Genomic DNA, 17,967 nt, shown 5'->3' on the forward strand with positions numbered 1-17,967 from the left:
TGAATTATGATGAATCATAATACAAAGATCACTAGCCTTTGAACATGTATTCTAAATATTTCTATTGGATGGATAGTTTAGATGGACATCAAATTATCCGGATAGAATAGCACTATTTGATCCTCCTTATACGGTAAGTATAGTTGATCATGCGGCTATTAGTGTGGCAACACTAAGGACAGATAGTTGGTGCTCTTTGGAGAAAGAGTTCACTGAATTAATCCATATGAATACCTAAATGGTATTGTACCTAAATGTCAATCAGGTTGATTCATGTCGCAGTTGTATATGTGATCCTTGACTTGAGACACCAAGGACATCTCGTGAATGGATGACTACATTTTGACTACGATTTACGAGTCTCTAATCATGGGATTCAAATAAATCATAGATCGGATGTAGTGAGAAGGTCACTGAGATGATTGAGTGGTCAAGAGGATCATACACCCTTAGTATAAGAGGAGATTGACTCAAGGAAGACGATGCAGAAAATCCCTGGCCAGGGTAGTGAGGGTATTGGAGAAGGAGTTCTCCTATGATCCAAGTTACGCGTTAGTACTAATCGAATGACAGATTAGGGTTTGACGATAAACCATACCCTAAATCGTTCGAGAGTCTCGCACGGATGATGGATTATACATGTACGGTAATTGATGGCGGTAAAGGTTCCATGAGAGTTAAAACACTACTCGGTATCTTCTAGAGCACGAGGTGTAGCTTGGCACCCCACATGTTAGAAACTTAACCTATAGATTGGGTTAAACCGATCCTTAGTTAATTAATCTATATGTTGATATAGCTAATTCATAAGGTTGGCTAATAATTGTTATTGGGCCACTAAAGTTATTAACTAGAATGATACATGTGTCTAGAGGGTCGCACACATAAGGTCATAAGCGACGTTGGTGGATACATTTTACTTTGTCGGATTTTTTAGAAAAACTAAAATAACATATAAATATGGAAGGGGAACTCATTTCAAGCACCCAGGCCATCCAGACTTGAGAGTCAGCCCTATCTCCAGTCTCTTCTCCACTCTACCAAGGAGAGTGTATTTGTGGTGAGAAAATCTTCAAGATTTTCAAGTAGAGTTGAAGAAGAAGACCTGTAGATCCAAGCACCAAGTGATCACATGGATACTTCTAGAGGCCGGGCACATGAACGGCTTCATAAGGATCTTAGAGTGACAAAGTCAAGGGTGGAACAAGTTCCTCACAAGGTACATTTGATGTATATTTTTAAGTATATTTTTGAATCGATTTCATAGGCTTCCGCATCCATGGAATCATGTGTTCCATGGATGAACCAAGGAACGTAACCCAGCATAACCTACTAGGCTTTGGTTGTTGCAAACGATGCATGTGATGGATTATGTGTACAAGGTAATTGGTGATAGGAAAGTTCCATGAAATAGTTGATGAACTCCTTTGTACCTTTCAAAACACATGTAGTGTGGCATCTCACATTGGGAACTTAACCTATTGATTGTGTTAAACCTCGTGCATGTCATCCTCTATGCCCAAATACTAGTATATTTGTTTACTCTATAGTTTAAATGTCTTTATTGGCTAACATAATTAATTAACAATACCCAACACATTTTAATTATTTAGGAATTTATTTCCTATGTGATATGTGGAATTGATAACACATGAGGTGCAAATGAATTTATCAATCCTTTCATGGAACACAATTGTCATCATTTACCGTACTTGTGATTCCATATGTATGACACTCCTAGAACCACTGAGGCTACTATTAACTATTAAATATTGATTGGTTATTATAGTTAGAGACAATGTGTTAAAAAAGTTAATGGATGACTACTTTTTGTGTAGTTCCCCACTACCTTGACCAATGTTTTATTGAATTGTGCTCCTTGAGTTTGTCTCATCTTATATTGAGGGTGGGTGATCCCATTTTGACCAGAAAATATCTCTTTGTTGGGGACTTATAGATCACAGTCAAAATATAACCGTCCATATAAGTGCCTTTAGTGCCTCTAAGAACTAATTACACAACCGTGTCATGAATGAACCTGGTTAATAGTTGTCTATAATATCATCTGATAATTCATATGAAATCATTAAATAACCGTTTATCCTAAAAGCACTTGCTACATATCCATAGTGTCTCTTAACAAAATGGCCACATGAGCAAGCATACTAATTGTATGAGTGGGAGTGACCAGTGATAATTCTTTTGGGATATTATGATGTAATTATTATATATCCAATGGACAACATGATTAGATTACGTGTTTAAATATAAGTGATTAAAGTGTCATTTTTTCATCATAATTCACCAAACATTGCATACATTATTGGACTTCGTTATTAACATCATATGAGAATGAAAATTTATTTCAAGGTCTATAAACGATTGAAAATAAGATATTGACTTGTAGACCACAAATTCCCCTTTTTTTATGCCGAGAAGATGGATTCCTACTCTCCTTTGAGTATTAACTGCAACAAATAACTCAAACCAATCATGATCTATTCCTAATAACTCATGCAGTGTCGTAGGGATAAAACAATGCAACACATGTACCACAAAAGATAGCATGTCTTTGAAAGAATAATCAGCTAACATACTACTATAATGACATGTGAACTATTAAGATATGATGCCTTCACTGAACGGTAGGACACAAGAATATCTTCCTATGTAACATGAAAATATCAACATAAACTTTTGAATTTCTACTCTAAAGTTCCATGAAATCAATCACCTAACTAGAAACTTTCAGTTAACTAGAAATATCATGTTCCAAATTTAATTCAAACCTCAAAGCAAATTATGAATTTTGGTTCACCATCAAGTCACTAACCAACCTTAGGAAATTATTTGAAATGTTACTTATGACTAGACATGTCTAGTTTAATGAGCTCCATTGATATTCTGGTAGAATTTATTGTGCCTATACTTTCTTTTATATAATTCACCTAATCGTTCATCCATGAGCATAAAGTCTTTCAGATTCATTCAAGATTTATGCAGGGACTTTTATTAAATATTACCTCCTCGTCGCTGATATAAATACTCTCTCAGCTGGTCGAGTTGTCGTTGGCGGGTGTTGTTCTACTAATTAGGGTTTCTGGCCGGCCTCCTCTGCCGCCGTCACCGATTGCAAGCCCTAGAGCATGGTACCTTGCTGCACCTTGTTCGATTTTTCTACAATCCATGTCGATTTCTCAGTCGCAAGATCTAGTATTTCTCCTGCTAATTCATGCTTGCTCCATCGCCTTCGCTTTTCTCCGAATTTTTCTCGCCCGAATAAGCTCTGAATCGCTCCTGCAGGAGTAGAATCCCTGTCTACTGTCAATAGTGTCGTATCAATTCTTATAGATTGATCAAGGTTCATTTTTTGATGAATGAACTTCTCTAATTTCCACAGGCTCCGAGGAAAGGTGCGAAGGCCCCTGTGCCGGCAAAGAAGAAGCCGGTAATCATCTCGTCGCGTATCTCTTAATCGCCTGATTCAACAAATTCTTCTGTATTGATAGACTGGCGTGGGATTCTGGTCTGATACGATGGTTATGCTGCAGGAGAAAGTGGTGAATCCACTGTTTGAGAAGCGCCCTAAGCAGTTTGGAATTGGCGGTGCGTTGCCCCCGAAGAGAGATCTGCACCGGTTTGTGAAATGGCCGAAGGTTGTGCGTATTCAGAGACAACGGAGGATTCTGAAGCAGCGGTTGAAGGTTCCCCCTGCTCTCAACCAGTTTACCAGGACCCTGGACAAGAATCTCGGTGAGGAAGAAATTTCTTTATACGATGCAATATGCGATGCCGTGGATCTGACATTTGTGTTGTCATTTTTAATGTTTTGGTGCACTTCTTCTCTAAAGTGTGAGAACACGACCAATTTTTTCAACCTTTTGATTATAATTTCTGTACGAAAATGTTTGCGTTTTTAAAGTTATGATTAAAATGATCCTTGATTACGTTGTAGACCCATAATTTTATCATCATATGATATATCATAATTGATTTCACACGGGTGTTGATGTGCAGTTTCTCTAAACTATCTTAACTTGATCAATGAGGGTTTTTCAAAAGTATACGATAAAAACGCATGTCTTTTACAATTAATGTCGTGAGCTCCCAATTTCATCTTTTCACGGTTAATATTTAATCAGTATATTTTTTGCAAGGCGATCAATATTAACATTTTCTTTGTGAACAACTCTATATATGAATGATTCCCTAATTCATGCTTCAAGATCGTCTCTACATGCGTTTTACTAGATCTGATGAATCAACATCTCTAACTTGTCATAATTACGAATTGAAGCTACCAACCTCTTCAAGATGCTCCTCAAGTACAGACCTGAGGACAAAGCCGCCAAGAAGGAGAGGCTACTCAACAGGGCCCAGGCCGAAGCCGAAGGGAAGACCATCGAGGTTAAGAAGCCCATTGTTGTGAAATACGGCCTTAACCACATCACTTACCTCATTGAACAGGTATTAACTCTTGGGGTTTAATCCTGATAATGAAATTTATTTTATCTAATTATCATATTTCTCGATCTTAATCTCATCGCAGAACAAGGCCCAGCTGGTCGTCATTGCCCACGATGTTGACCCGATCGAGCTTGTGGTTTGGCTGCCTGCTCTTTGCCGCAAGATGGAGATTCCGTACTGCATTGTGAAGGGAAAAGCCCGGCTTGGAACAGTAATATATTTGATAAATTTTATTTTAAGTTTAATCATCTTTTTTATTATTTTTGCTAAAGAAAGTTTCTTTCAGATCGTCCACAAGAAGACCGCATCCGTTCTTTGCTTGACGTCTGTGAAGAACGAGGACAAGCTTGAGTTCAGCAAGATTTTGGAAGCCATCAAGGTGCTTCTCTCTCTATTCATGATCTGTTCATTTCTTTATCGATTTCTCTCTTTAAGACTGTCCTCTCTCTCTCTCTCTAAATTTCTCTCTTTTCTTTTCTTTTTCTTAATTTCTTTCCCCTTTGTATCTCTCATGCTTTCATGGCCCTTCTTTCTCCCTCTCTGAATTTCTCTCTCTATCTCTCTTAATTGATCTGCCCTCCTTTCTCTTTCTTAGTATCCTTGTCTTTTCTCTCTTGATTACTCTGCCCTCCTTTCTCTCTCCTAATTTATCTCTCGTTTCTCTCTCTCTCTATCCCTCAATTTCCCTGTCCTCCTTCCTATCTTAATCTGTCTGCCCTCCTTTCTATCTCCAAATTTATCTGCTCTCCTTTCTTCCTCCTAATTAATCCTTCCGTTCTCTCTCTCTCTCTCTTTTATTTTGTCTCTTAATATCCTTTCTCTCTCTCTCTCTCTCTCTTTATTTCTGTCTCCAACAATCTTGATTTCTCCTTAATCTCTCCTTTCTCTCTCTATATCTTTTAATTTCTAGATACTCCTTTACTGTATCTCTCTCTATGATTTGAACGGATAAACTGTGGTGTTGGATCAGGCAAACTTCAACGACAAGTTCGACGAGGTGAGAAAGAAGTGGGGCGGTGGAATCATGGGCTCAAAATCCCAGGCCAAGAGCAAGGCCAAGGAGAGGGTCCTCGCCAAAGAAGCCGCTCAGAGGATGAGTTAGTAATCTCTCTCTCTCTCTCTGCCTTCTTCTTCCTTCCCATTTTCGTTATCATGAGAGAGAAAGTCCGACTTTCTCTCTCTATCCCTAGGCCCCCTCCCCTGTTCCTCTCTCCAACCGCGGACATTTCTTTTTATTCCTACCAATTTTGAATCTTGTTCTACAGCAATATTTTACGGTGACCCAGTTTCTTGTCCTGGAGCATTTGTTCATTTAAAAATTCTTCTTAGAATCATTTTACATATTCTTTTTATTCCTACCAATTTTGAATCTTGTTCTTCATCGATGTTTTACGGTGACAGTTGCTTGTCCTGGAGCATTTGTTATTTTAACAATTCTTCTTAGAATCATTTTAAAAATTCTTTTTATTTCTACATCGATATTTTACGGTGACCCAGTTTCTAGTCCTGGAGCATTAGTTAGATTAAACATTCTTCTTAGAATTAGTTTAAAAATTCTTATTGACGTGTAAAAAATAATCAGACTTCAATTTCTCTTTGAGAGGTAATATTTTCAGAAAACCTTGTTAATTGTGTCTTTGGCGAAAAGAATGGTTTTGGAAAAGACAGATATTGCCTTGTCTGTAGGGAATACAAAATAGGATAGTATGTTCTGCCGCATAAGATAAATTAATTATTCCTGATTGTGTTACGATAATATATTTTAAAAAGCTGATTAATTGCGAGTGCACAAGGATGTATATGCTTTACTGGGTGGAATACTTGACGAAGCTTCTCGAACATTTGGGAAACTAGTAATGGCGATAGTAAAAGGAAATTAAAGAAAATTCAGCTGTATCAAACTAAATTAAGTATTCTCGATTATTACAATCGATGGGATGATATGTTTTTGAAAAATCTTATGAATATCAAATAACGGGCTTGGGTTTCTTGCGATGGTGAGAATACGTGAAGAATAAGTCGAACTAATGAGAAATAGTTAAACAGTACAATAAAACTGATAAGAATTCTGCTGTATTGCTTGAAATTAATCATTCTCGATTATCTTAATCCCTACGATGATATGTTTTTGTAAATTCTGATTAGTGGTGACTTAATTCACGATGGTTATGGGATACTTTGGGTTTCTGGGAATACGAGACGAGTCTGCCCGAAAATTGAAGGGAGAAAATAAATGTCAATAGGTAAGAAATTAATGAAAATTCTGCCGTATGAACTATATTAATTATCTTACTCAGTAGGATGATATGTTTTTTGCAGTCTGATTATTTTTAATTTAATAGGAAATGACGGATATGGGATCCTTGGCTTTTGAAATAAGATACGAGCGTGCTCGAAAATTAAAGGAAGATTATAAGTCGCAATAGAATAAGAAAACTGATGATAATAATCTTACTCAATAGGATGATATATTTTTGAAAAATCTGATTAAGGGATTCTTGGGGTGACTGATAACGCGGGACGAGTCTCCTCGAAGATTGAAGGAAGAAAACAGAAAAAGAAAATTGATGAAAATTCTGCCGTATGAACTAAATTAATGATCTGATTAATTTCATTTTAGCATGAAATGACGGATATGGCCTTCTGGGGTTACTCTACGCGAAAATTGAGACGAGCAATTAAAAGAAAGAAAATAGAAGAAAATGAAAAGAGAGAAAATAAATGGCGTAAATAGCAATGGATATTTTGGATTGATCTCTCCTCCTCGTCAATTCTCTCGGCTTTTCTCGCCTGTTTTCGGCCTGCGAAACCCTTACCACTTCTGCGCCTTGCAATCCGCTCGATCGAACGACTTCTCAGCGCCCTTGTTTGCTTCCCTCGCCTTCGCCATCGACTCCGCCGCAGTTCGATCTCTCTTATTCTCTGAATCGATTCCTTTCGATTCAATCCGTCGCCGACCAATCTCCCCACGTTCGACGCGGTTTTTACCCCTTTTTCTGCCTTTTTTCGAGTTGTATTTCTGTCGGATGGCGGAGGGTAAGCTCGATTTGCCTGAAGATCTCTTTCCATCGAAGCCTGGCGGTGAACCCTGGAAGCTCAAAGGTAGATTAATTCCGTTGTTTTTTTTTTAACTCGGATTAACCGCTGCTGTCGTTTTGAATCGGTGGAATGTTCGCGGAATGGTGCTCCTGATGTCTTGTTTTTTATTCCTTCTATGGCGTCTGTTCTTGTTTTCGTTTCCGTACTAATGGGGAAGTTATTTCTGAGGGATTAGTTCATTCTGTTTTGAGATTTTTTGGACATTTCTGGAATTTGGGCCTTCGCGGTGGATTTTTGGACTGCTTGATTCGCTCGTTTTGCTCGCGGGGTCTCGGTCTGACTCTAGGCCCGGGTAACTGGTGTTGTTGACGGAAAGTTGAATTCAGTTTTTTGTATTGCATTAATAGGTTCTCTAAAACGATTGTATTTATTTTAGTTGTAGTTCTGTTATTCATAAGTTCTTATCCATCTGTGGGAATTTTTGTCCCCGAAAGATTCCTTGAACGGTTGAATTGGGATACTTTCTTATACCTATTATGTCGCAGCTGTTTTTTTTTCGTTTCAACCGCCGATCGCTTCAAGATTATGATCTTTTTCTGTCACACGAAGTTTTCCTAAAATTTTATTCACTTTGGGTGTTTCTTGTTCATTAGATTCGTCCTTTTCCTTTTTTCTCTCTTCCTTTATTTCGTATTGTTTCCGTGCTTTAACAGCATCTTTTATGTAATCATTCGCCTCACCAGTGTTTTCTCTTGTGACAGCCGATACCCCGAGAAGTATGCGTTTGGAGAAGGAACTAATAGGCCTTCCTGACGACCTCAAAGGTACTAATTCTTGAAGCTATTCGTCCATCTTCCAGATTTTTTTAATCTATCTCTTTTATGAAGGAGAGTGCTATGGGGGCGTATCGAATTTAAGGAAACTATACATTTTTAAAAAATGTTTTACAATTTAAGGAAACTATACATCTTCCAGATTTTTTTAATCTATCAACTTTTATGAAGGAGAGTATTACAGGGGCGTATCGAATTTAAGGAAACTATACATTTTTTTATATGGGCGTATTAAAACATGTAATGAAAGTGACCGATTTTCGTCACCACCTTAGTCGTCTAAAAATGTTGCTCTGAAGACATTTTGTTGTGTCGCGTTACTTCTACCGAGGAAATGGGTACAGGACTTTGCCTCTCCCTCCACCATTATAACTCTTGTTTTTGAGATACATCAATTTTCCTCGATTTATTTTCCCTCATTACGACCTGGAATTTTCGGTTTCTGAAAATTTATTATTATCTTCTTTGGCAGATCCTTTGAATTCTGAGAACATTCCTCTGACTCCTCAGTGGCTCTACGCCAAGACCAACGATAGTAAAGCTACTCATTCAGCTTTCTCTGGGGTAAAAATATGGGTCAAACTAGCAATTTTTTTACTACACCTTGATAATTCATGAACGAAAATATGACGCATAAAATGTTGAAAATTTCTCATAGTAGGGTGTTTATTTAGCAAACATGATGCTTCAGATTTTTTAGTAGCCTATCTGTATTCATTTTTTCTTTTGTACGACAGCTTATTTTGCATGTTTCATTGTCGCGCCAATCAGATCAATAGATGAAATAGCCTCAAAATCGCATGATTGTTTGGCCTGAAGGCAGAATGAAAGATAAATTTACCAGTTAAAATCTATATCTTGATAGACCGTGAATTTTATTTATCTAGGCTATTTCTATGTTCGCCCTCTGCATGTGGAGAAGCTTGCAAATCATCCCTGATTGAGCTGGATTATTACTTTGTGATTTTCTTCAGTCTCTTCAAATCGTTTACTTTGACAACTTTTTATAAGAGTTTGTTAGAATGATCGGAAATTAAGAACGATGGAACAACAATCTGTTTTTTTTTTCGTGCGATCTGGATGGGCTGCCCCCATAAATGCACGAACCCTACTTTGTTTCCTCACTTAAGGGGCTTTGAAGGGGTACTACATTTTTATGGAAATATTTTTGTTTGGACGTGAGGGTATTAAGACACCCCATTTTCTTTTCCTTTGAAAAAAAATCCGCCATTTTCTTTTTCAGTCTTGATTACATATGATTCGACCAACCTTTAGAGTTGATTTGGAGACTTTGAGTATGAATCATGCAATGATTTTATTGTTTATTGACTATTGCGACAGGAAAGTGTTGATTGTATATTGCGTAGAAATCACTCGAAGCATATTATCTTAGATATCATATGTTTTTTCCTTGTCCAATTTTTTTCTGTTGTTTTATTGGGTTGCAAGATGATTGGGGTTTGTCCTTGAAAATAATTATTTGATTGCATTGTTGCGATTTCCTCTTATCTTTTGGCTTTTGAACTGTTTTTATTATCCCTGATCTCCATCACTTTGGCACAAAGTACAACCTGGATATATTTGTTCCATTGCCATTGGTAGTTTGGGAATACTCTTGCTATTTTCCTCAGTTGGTTCATTTTAACTTCAATGATTAAACCACAGGAATTTTCTCGGCAGGAAGTTCGAGGCCAACATATGCAATCTCAGGGAATGCCATCTGACACTCCCCAGAAAGAGGGTTGGCGCTTGGATGGATCACATGACAAGAAAGACTGGCGAAGAGCACCCCCAGAAGTGGATATCAACCGTCGTTGGCGTGAAGAGGAAAGGGAGACTGGGTTACTCGGTAGAAGAGAGCGAAAGAAGGAAGGAGACAGGGATAAGGATTTCAGAAAGGGCGAGCGTCGCATTGAAGCTCCGACGAGAGACAACGATCAGAGGAGCATGCCATCATCTGACAAATGGCCGGAAAGCAGTGCTCGGAGGGACAGCAAGTGGTCATCGCGATGGGGTCCGGATGACAAGGAAGACCCTCGTGCTGAGAAAAAGATAAGTGTAGATAAGGATGACGTTGGGGCAAGTCGAGCTCTAGCTGAGAGCGATGCTCGTGACAAATGGCGGCCACGTCATCGGCAAGATATCCAGTCTGGAGGCTTGACGGGATACCGTGCCGCTCCTGGCTTTGGTTTTGAGAAGAGTCGTCCTGAGGGCCAACCATCTGGGTTCGCACCTGGTCGTGGGAGGTCAAATCTGGCAGGAAGCGCTTCCATTGGGAAGCCCGTGGGGGCTAGTCCTATTGGTTTTAGTGAGATCACTGCAAAAAATGGCTTTTCTGCCGATGCATTTCGTTACCCTCGTGGAAAGCTTCTGGATATTTACAGAAAGCGTTCTCTGCTGACAACCATTGATGGTCTACCTGTGGACTTCGAAAAAATCCCAACAATAACCCTGTCAAGCAAAGCTAACCCTCTTGCGTTCATAGCTCCAGATGCTGAAGAAGAGGTAACCTTATCCTTCATTTATCTTGTACTGGCTGTCTAGCATTTTGGTCTTGCAATATCCGCTGCTTGACGTTGAAGTATTTACGATGAGTATCTGTTATTGGTCAGTATAAATGTGAAATACTCACTTGTGTTTGGGAATGATCGGCAGGCTCTTCTAGATGACATATGGAAAGGAAAAATCATCTCCGGTGACGTTTCCTACAGTTCAGTCAAGCCAAATATCTCCAAATTTGAGGACTCCGCAGAAGGTAAGAAAACAACTCCGGCTCACTTCATTTCAATGTTCAATGATTATACTGTGCCGTGTCAAGAAATAGTAAGGTCCTTTCCCTCCTGTGTTGTCTCCCGGGGTTTAGGGCTTTGATTTTGGATATGGGCTGGCTTTAAATACCGGATACAATGATAATGGGTCTGGCCCGGGATGCCTTATATCTTCTGCGCATTCCTTTTCCAAGTGATCTACTCAGGGGCATACTGACGATAAATAGGGAAATAATGGCAACCATAATGGCATTGTATAAAATTACATGTCAACCAATCTACAACAAAAGATTCTGTCAAGAATAACTCAATAACTGTAAAAAGGGAAGACAACAGCTTGCATCAGAAAGCCATACGTTTCGTTCTGTTATTTACTTTTGTATCAAATTGAATTGAATGGGATTCTTTGGATGTTTTTCTGAATGAATGTTTTCGTGGGGTGTCTAATGCTTCCAATAAAGTGTTTATTTTTCAATGCAAACTGTTATGTACTGGTTGTGTTTTCAATTTATACTTTTAGTCCTTGTTTGACATCATTAAGGATGTGTAAACTATTATTTATTTACATTTTGCACAAAGTTTCCTGAAATCCAGCCTTTTATTTTTTAGCTTCAATGTGTAAAACTTTATATTAGTTTTCAAGCTCTAGGATCTCATTCTAGGATTTCAAGCTGTAACTGTTTGCTTGGGGTTTACAGTCATGTTTCTGATGGATCTATGGGAATGAGGGCGTGGCAATGTCAGATTGGTGCGATAGGTGACTGAAAACATGAAGCAGAAGAGAGTCGAAAGCAAATAGTAGATTAGAGGAAAGATGGACTTCCTTATCTCATCACGAACCATCATTCTCGGAAAATGAAATGAAAATGCTGTTATTTTCAGCTATCCAACTTTCTTTCTAACTGCAAAGCAGTTGAAATCTATTTTCGAGTCCTGGCCGACGTTATTTTTTCTTTAACTTATGTCTTTAATTTTGACGAATTGGCCTGATTTCCTTGAGCTCAGCATCAGTAACAATCGTGAAACAAGAGAGAGTTGAAGGAACAAAAAAGAACTTTCATTCAAGAAAAAGATACAAAATATCCCCTATGAGGGGGGTTTTTTATACAGGTCAGAAAGTGGCCGTTGGCCACTCCAACGGCTCTCGCCTGGAGATTCCAACGGCTAGTTTAACTAGCTGTTGGCCTTGGGAATCGGGCCCGATCTGAGCTGTTAGTGGGCCCGATTAGGAGCTGTTAGAAGCCCGATTAGGGGCCTGTGGAGGCCTGCCTTGGCACGTTTTAGGAGCAGATCATTATTTTTGATAAATTTTACTCTAAAAGGATATTCTCTTTTCTTTTTTGCTAAAAATTGACAAATTCGAAGGAGGTCGAGGAAGAGAACCAGAGAACAAGAAACAAAAGTATTTTCTATTCAAAACACATAAAAAAATATGTTACAACTATCGCTTTTTATAGCAGCCGCCTAACGGCTAGTTTAACAGCTAGTTATACTAGCCGTTAGACTTAGCCGATGGGCCCCGCAGAACGATGGACTTATAGTGGGCCCGATGGATTCCTTCTGGTCTTGTATCGTTTCTTCTTGGGCTTGGGCCACTTTCCTTATATTCCAAGTGTATTTTTAACACTCCCCCTCAAGTGCAGGAATGTGTATTCTTCATTCCAAGCTGGGATCTCAGATATTGAGTTTGTTTGATCGGTAATCCCTTAGTCAGAATATCTGCACATTGTTATTCAGAGCTCACATACTCAGTCTTCAAGATTCCTTGTTCCAAGTGATCCTGTATATAGAATCTGTCGATATTCACATGCTTCATCCGGTCATGGTCAACCGGATCATGGGCTATACTGATAGCTGATTTGTTGTCGCAGCGGATAATTATTGGTTTTAGAAATGTGATCTTCAAGTCTTCCAACAAATTCTTGATCCATATGGCCTCATCAATTCATTTTGACATGGCTCGAAATCCAGCTTCTGTGCGAGACTTTGATACCACACTCTGCTTCTTACTCCTCTGGCTGAGTTAAGTCTGCTTTCCTCTTGCATGACCTTAGACACGGCTTCATCAAATGTAGGTTCATCCTCTCTATTGTAGAGTTGGCTTCTGACCGTCTCAAATTCTGGCCGAAGTCCTTGCAAAAATTGACATAGTCGATTTGTTGCCTCATGTGCCCTTGCTACTGGATCAGTAGAAGGTGGTCTACAATGATCTAATTCATTGTGGATATCCCTCAGCTTGTTTGAGTAGGTCAGAACGTCCATATCCCCTTGTTTGAGTGTATAGGCTTGTATGATAAGATCAATGATTTTGGCGTTGTCATTCTTCTTGGAGTGGCTTCGATGTACAGCTTCCCATAATGTTTTTGCAGTTCCATATGACGAGTATTGAACTAATATCTCTGCAGAGATAGAATCCAACATCCACCCAAACACATACTCCTCTTCTACTACCCACCTTGGGTAATTTGGATGAGTATCAGGTGGACATACCTCTGTAAGGTGATGCACTAGCTTTCTAGGCTTTAAAGCAGCTTGGATCGTTCTCTCCCAAAGCAATAGATTCTTGCCATTAAATATATTGCACTTTGCCATAACCGAAAGTGTGGTAATCCATCGGTAAGCACCATCTGACTTTCCGATGATGGCATTACTCCTTCGATAGAAATCTTAGTCTTCTCCCATGTGTTATGTAGCTTGACAAAACAGTACTAACCTCAAGAAGAAGCAAATCTCGGGATTAGTCCTCCCGTAGGATGACTCTTGATGCCAGAAGATTCTTCAACAATCACTGGGTTGGCTCTGATACCATGACAAATTCGAAGGAGGTCGAGGAAGAGAACCAGAGAACAAGAAACAAAAATATTTTCTATTCAAAACACATAAAAATCATATGTTACAACTATCGCTTTTTATAGCAGCCGCCTAATGGCTAGTTTAACAGCTAGTTATACTAGTCGTTAGACTTAGCCGATGGGCCCCACAGAACGATGGACTTATAGTGGGCCCGATGGATTCCTTCTGGTCTTGTATCGTTTCTTCTTGGGCTTGGGCCACTTTCCTTATATTCCAAGTGTATTTTTAACAAAAATTAATCATTTTGATGATGTTTCTTTGTCAGATGGACATGAAGATTCAGACTTTAACTTGCCTTTTGAGATGGCCAGCAGTGGTCAAACCCATGTCACTCCCGAGTCTGTCGTATCATACATGGATGACAGAGACGTCTCTAATCACACTGGGCTTTCATTTCTTTCAAAGATTGGTGAAACAGCCGGCAGAGAGTCAATTTCTACATTGGATGGTCATTCGACTGTAATAAGCCAGCGCCGGAACTTTGATCCAGACGTTCTAAGTGACCTTATAAGTGGAAATGAACGGTTTCAAAAGGACAGTTACCAGATGGCATCTGCAATGGGTGTACCCCCAGAGGAAATGAGTTTTCTTTACCAAGATCCTCAGGGAGACGTACAGGGCCCCTTTCTGGGAGTCGATATAATTTCATGGTTTGACCAAGGCTTCTTCGGCACTGATCTACCCGTGCGCCTGTCAGATGCTCCCGAAGGAACGCCATTCAAAGCCCTTGGGGAAGTAATGCCAGCCCTGAAACTCCGAGCTAAGGATGCGGATGTCAGCGAGGCCAATCCCAAAAATGCATCGGGAATTGATGTCCCCAGACCCCTAAGTGGGCAGAGGACATCGAGACAAGCCGACCGCATTGACGTGTCAGATCATACCTTGTCTCGCTCCCTGCCCGATATGCCCCTGGAACGTGGGCCAGATGCTGAAGGTGCATTGACTTTCCTTTTTTCGCACATTTTCTTGTTGTTAGTGCTGTTTTTCTACCTTTTATTAATTTATGCAATGATGCAGAGGTATTATATAGGGGAAGGTTCCCGGAGGCTAGGGTACCAAACCCATCACGTGAAATGGAGGATGCTGGCTTGTCCGGCCATAATGAGTTCCACCACCCTCTCGGGCTGTTTCTCTCTGAGCTGGAAGTGCACCAGAAGCGCCCTTTATCCACTATGGAGCAGCGGGTTGACTCTGCCTCCGTTCACGACATGTGGCCTAATGCCAACAGTAGAAACCCATTTCACTTCCATGATCCAACGGTTGTGCCGCAGTCGCCTCACTTTGAACAGGACCGTGGCCGTCTCTCACGAGAGGAATCAATGCTCTTGCAGCAGCTTCAGCTGCAACATCTCCAGCAGCAGAGTCAACGGCTTCCGCCGAATCAGCAGCAGATGATGGGTCCTCATGCATCCGAGCTGGAAAACATACTGAAGCTCCAATACCAGCAGCAGCAGCTTCTCCATCTCCAGCAGCAGCAGCAGCAGCAAAAAGAGCAGTCTCATGTTCAGCAGTTGCTCTTGGAGCAATTGCTGCATCGGCAGTTGCAGGAGTCCTCTTACGGCGCCCCGCCGCAGTCTCTGCACGATGAACTCTTGTTTCAGGAGCATCTTCACCACCATCTGAAGCAGCAGCAATCTCTAGATCAGCTTCATGCAAGATTTGGGCAGCGGCATCTCGACCACCCGAGCGCCGAACTCGAGTACTTGGAGGCGATGCGGACGAAGCAGAATCAGGGGCTTTTGGAGCAGCAGCAGCTCCTCCTCAGGCTAAGAAGAGAGCAGCAATTGCAGCAGCTCCAGGAAGAAAGACACCAGCTCCTGAGCCGTAACTGGCCGCATTCGTCTCCTGGGCCAGCCCAATTAGGGGCCCATCAGAGCAGACCAGGATTTGACCAGTCAGCGCACTTTGAGCACATCCCGCACGCTCTTTACGAACCGAGGACGGTGCAGCCTCCTCCGGAGCTTGCGTCCAGGCTCCAAGGATTCGGCAATAATGTTCAATTTCCTTCCGCGCTACGTCCGCGCCATCATCCACTTGCTGCGTCAGAGCCGGATGGGCAGTTCCCGCGAGGATTGTTGGAAGCCGAGATGATGAGGAACGAGGAGAAGTCTGCTCGTCTGCTGATGGGTCTTATGGGCAGCAGAGAAGTGGTGGCTGGTGATGGTCGAGATCCATCCCAGGGGCCGAGAGATGGGAACTGGTCCTTCGCCAAGGATCCGTATGGGCACGTATCAGTCAACGCAGTTTCTGAAGGCCAGATCGCGGCTATTGAAAGCGCCGGTCGGTTGCCGTACCCCTCGAGGTCAATGGAAATGCTTGATGACAGACAATCGCTGGTTCAGGAGGAGAGGAATCAGGCGTTGTACAGAGATTCCCTTGAGAACTTCTTCGATGTGAAAGATGGCGCTATGGCCAAGAAATCTTGGTCGAACGTTAAACCAGCAAAGGGACCGGCTTCTGAAGTTCCAGGTGATTTTTTATGATTGTTTCTATTTCATTTTTTCACATTGATTATTTTTTTTGTCTTTGGTGATTTTCTAATTTTTGGCGCTCTTTGTCTGTGTAGGAGGGAGCATGGGATTTTACGACGTGGAGATGAATGAGGGGGGTGATCCCAGCGGAGGGCTGATGATGATGGATAGGTGCAGGCCTACGCTTATTCTCTTTGAATATTCACAAATTAATATTATTTCTTTGGCTTTCTTATTAGTTTCCTCGCTGAAGTTATTTTTCCCATTTTTTATTTCCTTCAGCCGTCATCCCGGTGCTTTGCTGAAGCACCACCGCCAGGTTTCGTTGCCTTCCCAGGAGCCTCTGCCTCAGCTTTCTTCTCAACATTCTTTTGCGGGTGAGTAGAAGAAACGTCATCCTCCCTCATCCCCCTTGTGATCATCATTATCAGTATCATCATCATCGTCATCAGGATTTTGATCATCCTCGTCGTCATCGCCATCATCCTATCATCATCTGCATCATCATTGCTGTCATGATGGGTGAGTAGAAGCCATCATTCTCCCCATCCTCATGCTCATCATCATCATTATCACAACCATCATCGTCGTTTGCGTCATAACCTTCATCATATCACCGTCGGCATCATCATGTATGTAGTAACTTACCAAGATGTTCTCTCTCTACTTAGATAATAACCCAGAAAGTGGGGGACGAGGGGGCGGTATCAGCGGCATGGACATCCCGCCGACGTTGGGGGCGGCCGGCGAGGTAGACCCCGCGGGAGCTTCCTTCATGGACATGCTGTTGACCGCCAAGAGGGCCCAATTAGATGCTGACGTGTTGACCTCGGGCACCTTCGAGGGAGATGGCGGCGCAGCGGCGGCGAAGGCGAGCAACAGGAGAAAGGGTAAGAAGGGAAAGCAGATAGACCCCTCTCTTCTGGGGTTCAAGGTCCATAGTAATCGGATCATGATGGGCGAGATCCAGCGCCCGGAAGACGTGTGAGCCGTCCGATGCCGTCTGTACAGACGATCCTCCCTGTAAAACCCTCCCCCCCAATCTCTAATGGTGTGTAGAACTTGGGCTCGGTTTTCCAAGCTCAGGGCCCTGATTTAGAGCGTCTGTCCTTAATCCATTCCTTTCTTCATTTGGCTACTTGACTGGATAGAACCCATCTCTGTACATAGAGAAGGCTCCCTGTAAATCAAAAGGTTGACTTTGACTGTTGACTGTTTGAGTTTTAGTTTGAAGCAAATGTTCAGTTGTAAAAGAGTGATCTCTTGAAGTTCAGCTTATCTTCTTCCTTTCTATTCAAAACTTTCATGTACGGCCAGATAATTTGAAGTGCAGATGTATTTTTGTTACCACTATTTTGCCCAGTTTATTTAATCCAAGTAGTACCATTATTTTACCAAATGTAGGGTTAGAAGATATAAGTTCACTTTTCTAACTAACAATCACGAATTAGCCACTGAGAGAGTTGGCAACAGCTATACACTTCCAATCCTACTAACCAATCCCTCAGACAAAGCCAGATATAAGTTTAAAATAAT

At 41.1% G+C, this 17,967-nt stretch overlaps 2 protein-coding genes across 3 annotated transcripts; both read left to right on the top strand.

The window, feature by feature from the left end:
- The first annotated feature begins 3,041 nt into the window (after positions 1–3,041).
- Positions 3,042–5,763, top strand: LOC144704416 (large ribosomal subunit protein eL8y). Its single transcript, XM_078576833.1, has 7 exons — positions 3,042–3,149; positions 3,401–3,448; positions 3,552–3,753; positions 4,298–4,467; positions 4,550–4,678; positions 4,754–4,846; positions 5,438–5,763. The coding sequence occupies exons 1-7, from the start codon at positions 3,147–3,149 to the stop codon at positions 5,567–5,569; spliced, it is 777 nt and encodes a 258-aa protein (XP_078432959.1). The 5' UTR covers positions 3,042–3,146; the 3' UTR covers positions 5,570–5,763.
- A 1,455-nt stretch (positions 5,764–7,218) lies between these two features.
- Positions 7,219–17,684, top strand: LOC144704415 (uncharacterized). Of its 2 annotated transcripts, none has more exons than XM_078576831.1 (10): positions 7,219–7,569; positions 8,268–8,330; positions 8,812–8,903; positions 10,005–10,844; positions 10,995–11,094; positions 14,226–14,894; positions 14,978–16,429; positions 16,527–16,602; positions 16,714–16,808; positions 17,103–17,684. In XM_078576831.1, exons 1-10 carry the CDS (start codon positions 7,494–7,496, stop codon positions 17,417–17,419), a joined length of 3,780 nt encoding a protein of 1,259 aa, XP_078432957.1. In that variant the 5' UTR covers positions 7,219–7,493; the 3' UTR covers positions 17,420–17,684. The 2 variants fall into 2 exon arrangements, with proteins under 2 accessions (XP_078432957.1, XP_078432958.1); XM_078576832.1 differs by having other exon boundaries at positions 7,220–7,569; positions 10,020–10,844.
- The last annotated feature ends 283 nt before the right edge of the window (positions 17,685–17,967 follow it).

The sequence above is a fragment of the Wolffia australiana genome, chromosome 6 (assembly GCF_029677425.1).
Source record: "Wolffia australiana isolate 7733 chromosome 6, ASM2967742v1".
Taxonomy (NCBI): Eukaryota; Viridiplantae; Streptophyta; class Magnoliopsida; order Alismatales; family Araceae; genus Wolffia; species Wolffia australiana.

What these genes read in the sequence shown, in the direction of transcription:
- LOC144704415 (XM_078576831.1), top strand. Translation starts at nt 7,494, where the DNA reads ATGGCGGAGGGTAAGCTCGATTTGCCTGAAGATCTCTTTCCATCGAAG. An exon ending in CTCATTCAGCTTTCTCTGGG is followed by an intron (nt 8,904 to 10,004) that starts GTAAAAATATGG and finishes ATTAAACCACAG; the next exon opens with GAATTTTCTCGGCAGGAAGT. An exon ending in ACCGGCTTCTGAAGTTCCAG is followed by an intron (nt 16,430 to 16,526) that starts GTGATTTTTTAT and finishes TTGTCTGTGTAG; the next exon opens with GAGGGAGCATGGGATTTTAC.
- LOC144704416 (XM_078576833.1), top strand. An exon ending in TCACTTACCTCATTGAACAG is followed by an intron (nt 4,468 to 4,549) that starts GTATTAACTCTT and finishes ATCTCATCGCAG; the next exon opens with AACAAGGCCCAGCTGGTCGT. An exon ending in GAAAAGCCCGGCTTGGAACA is followed by an intron (nt 4,679 to 4,753) that starts GTAATATATTTG and finishes AGTTTCTTTCAG; the next exon opens with ATCGTCCACAAGAAGACCGC.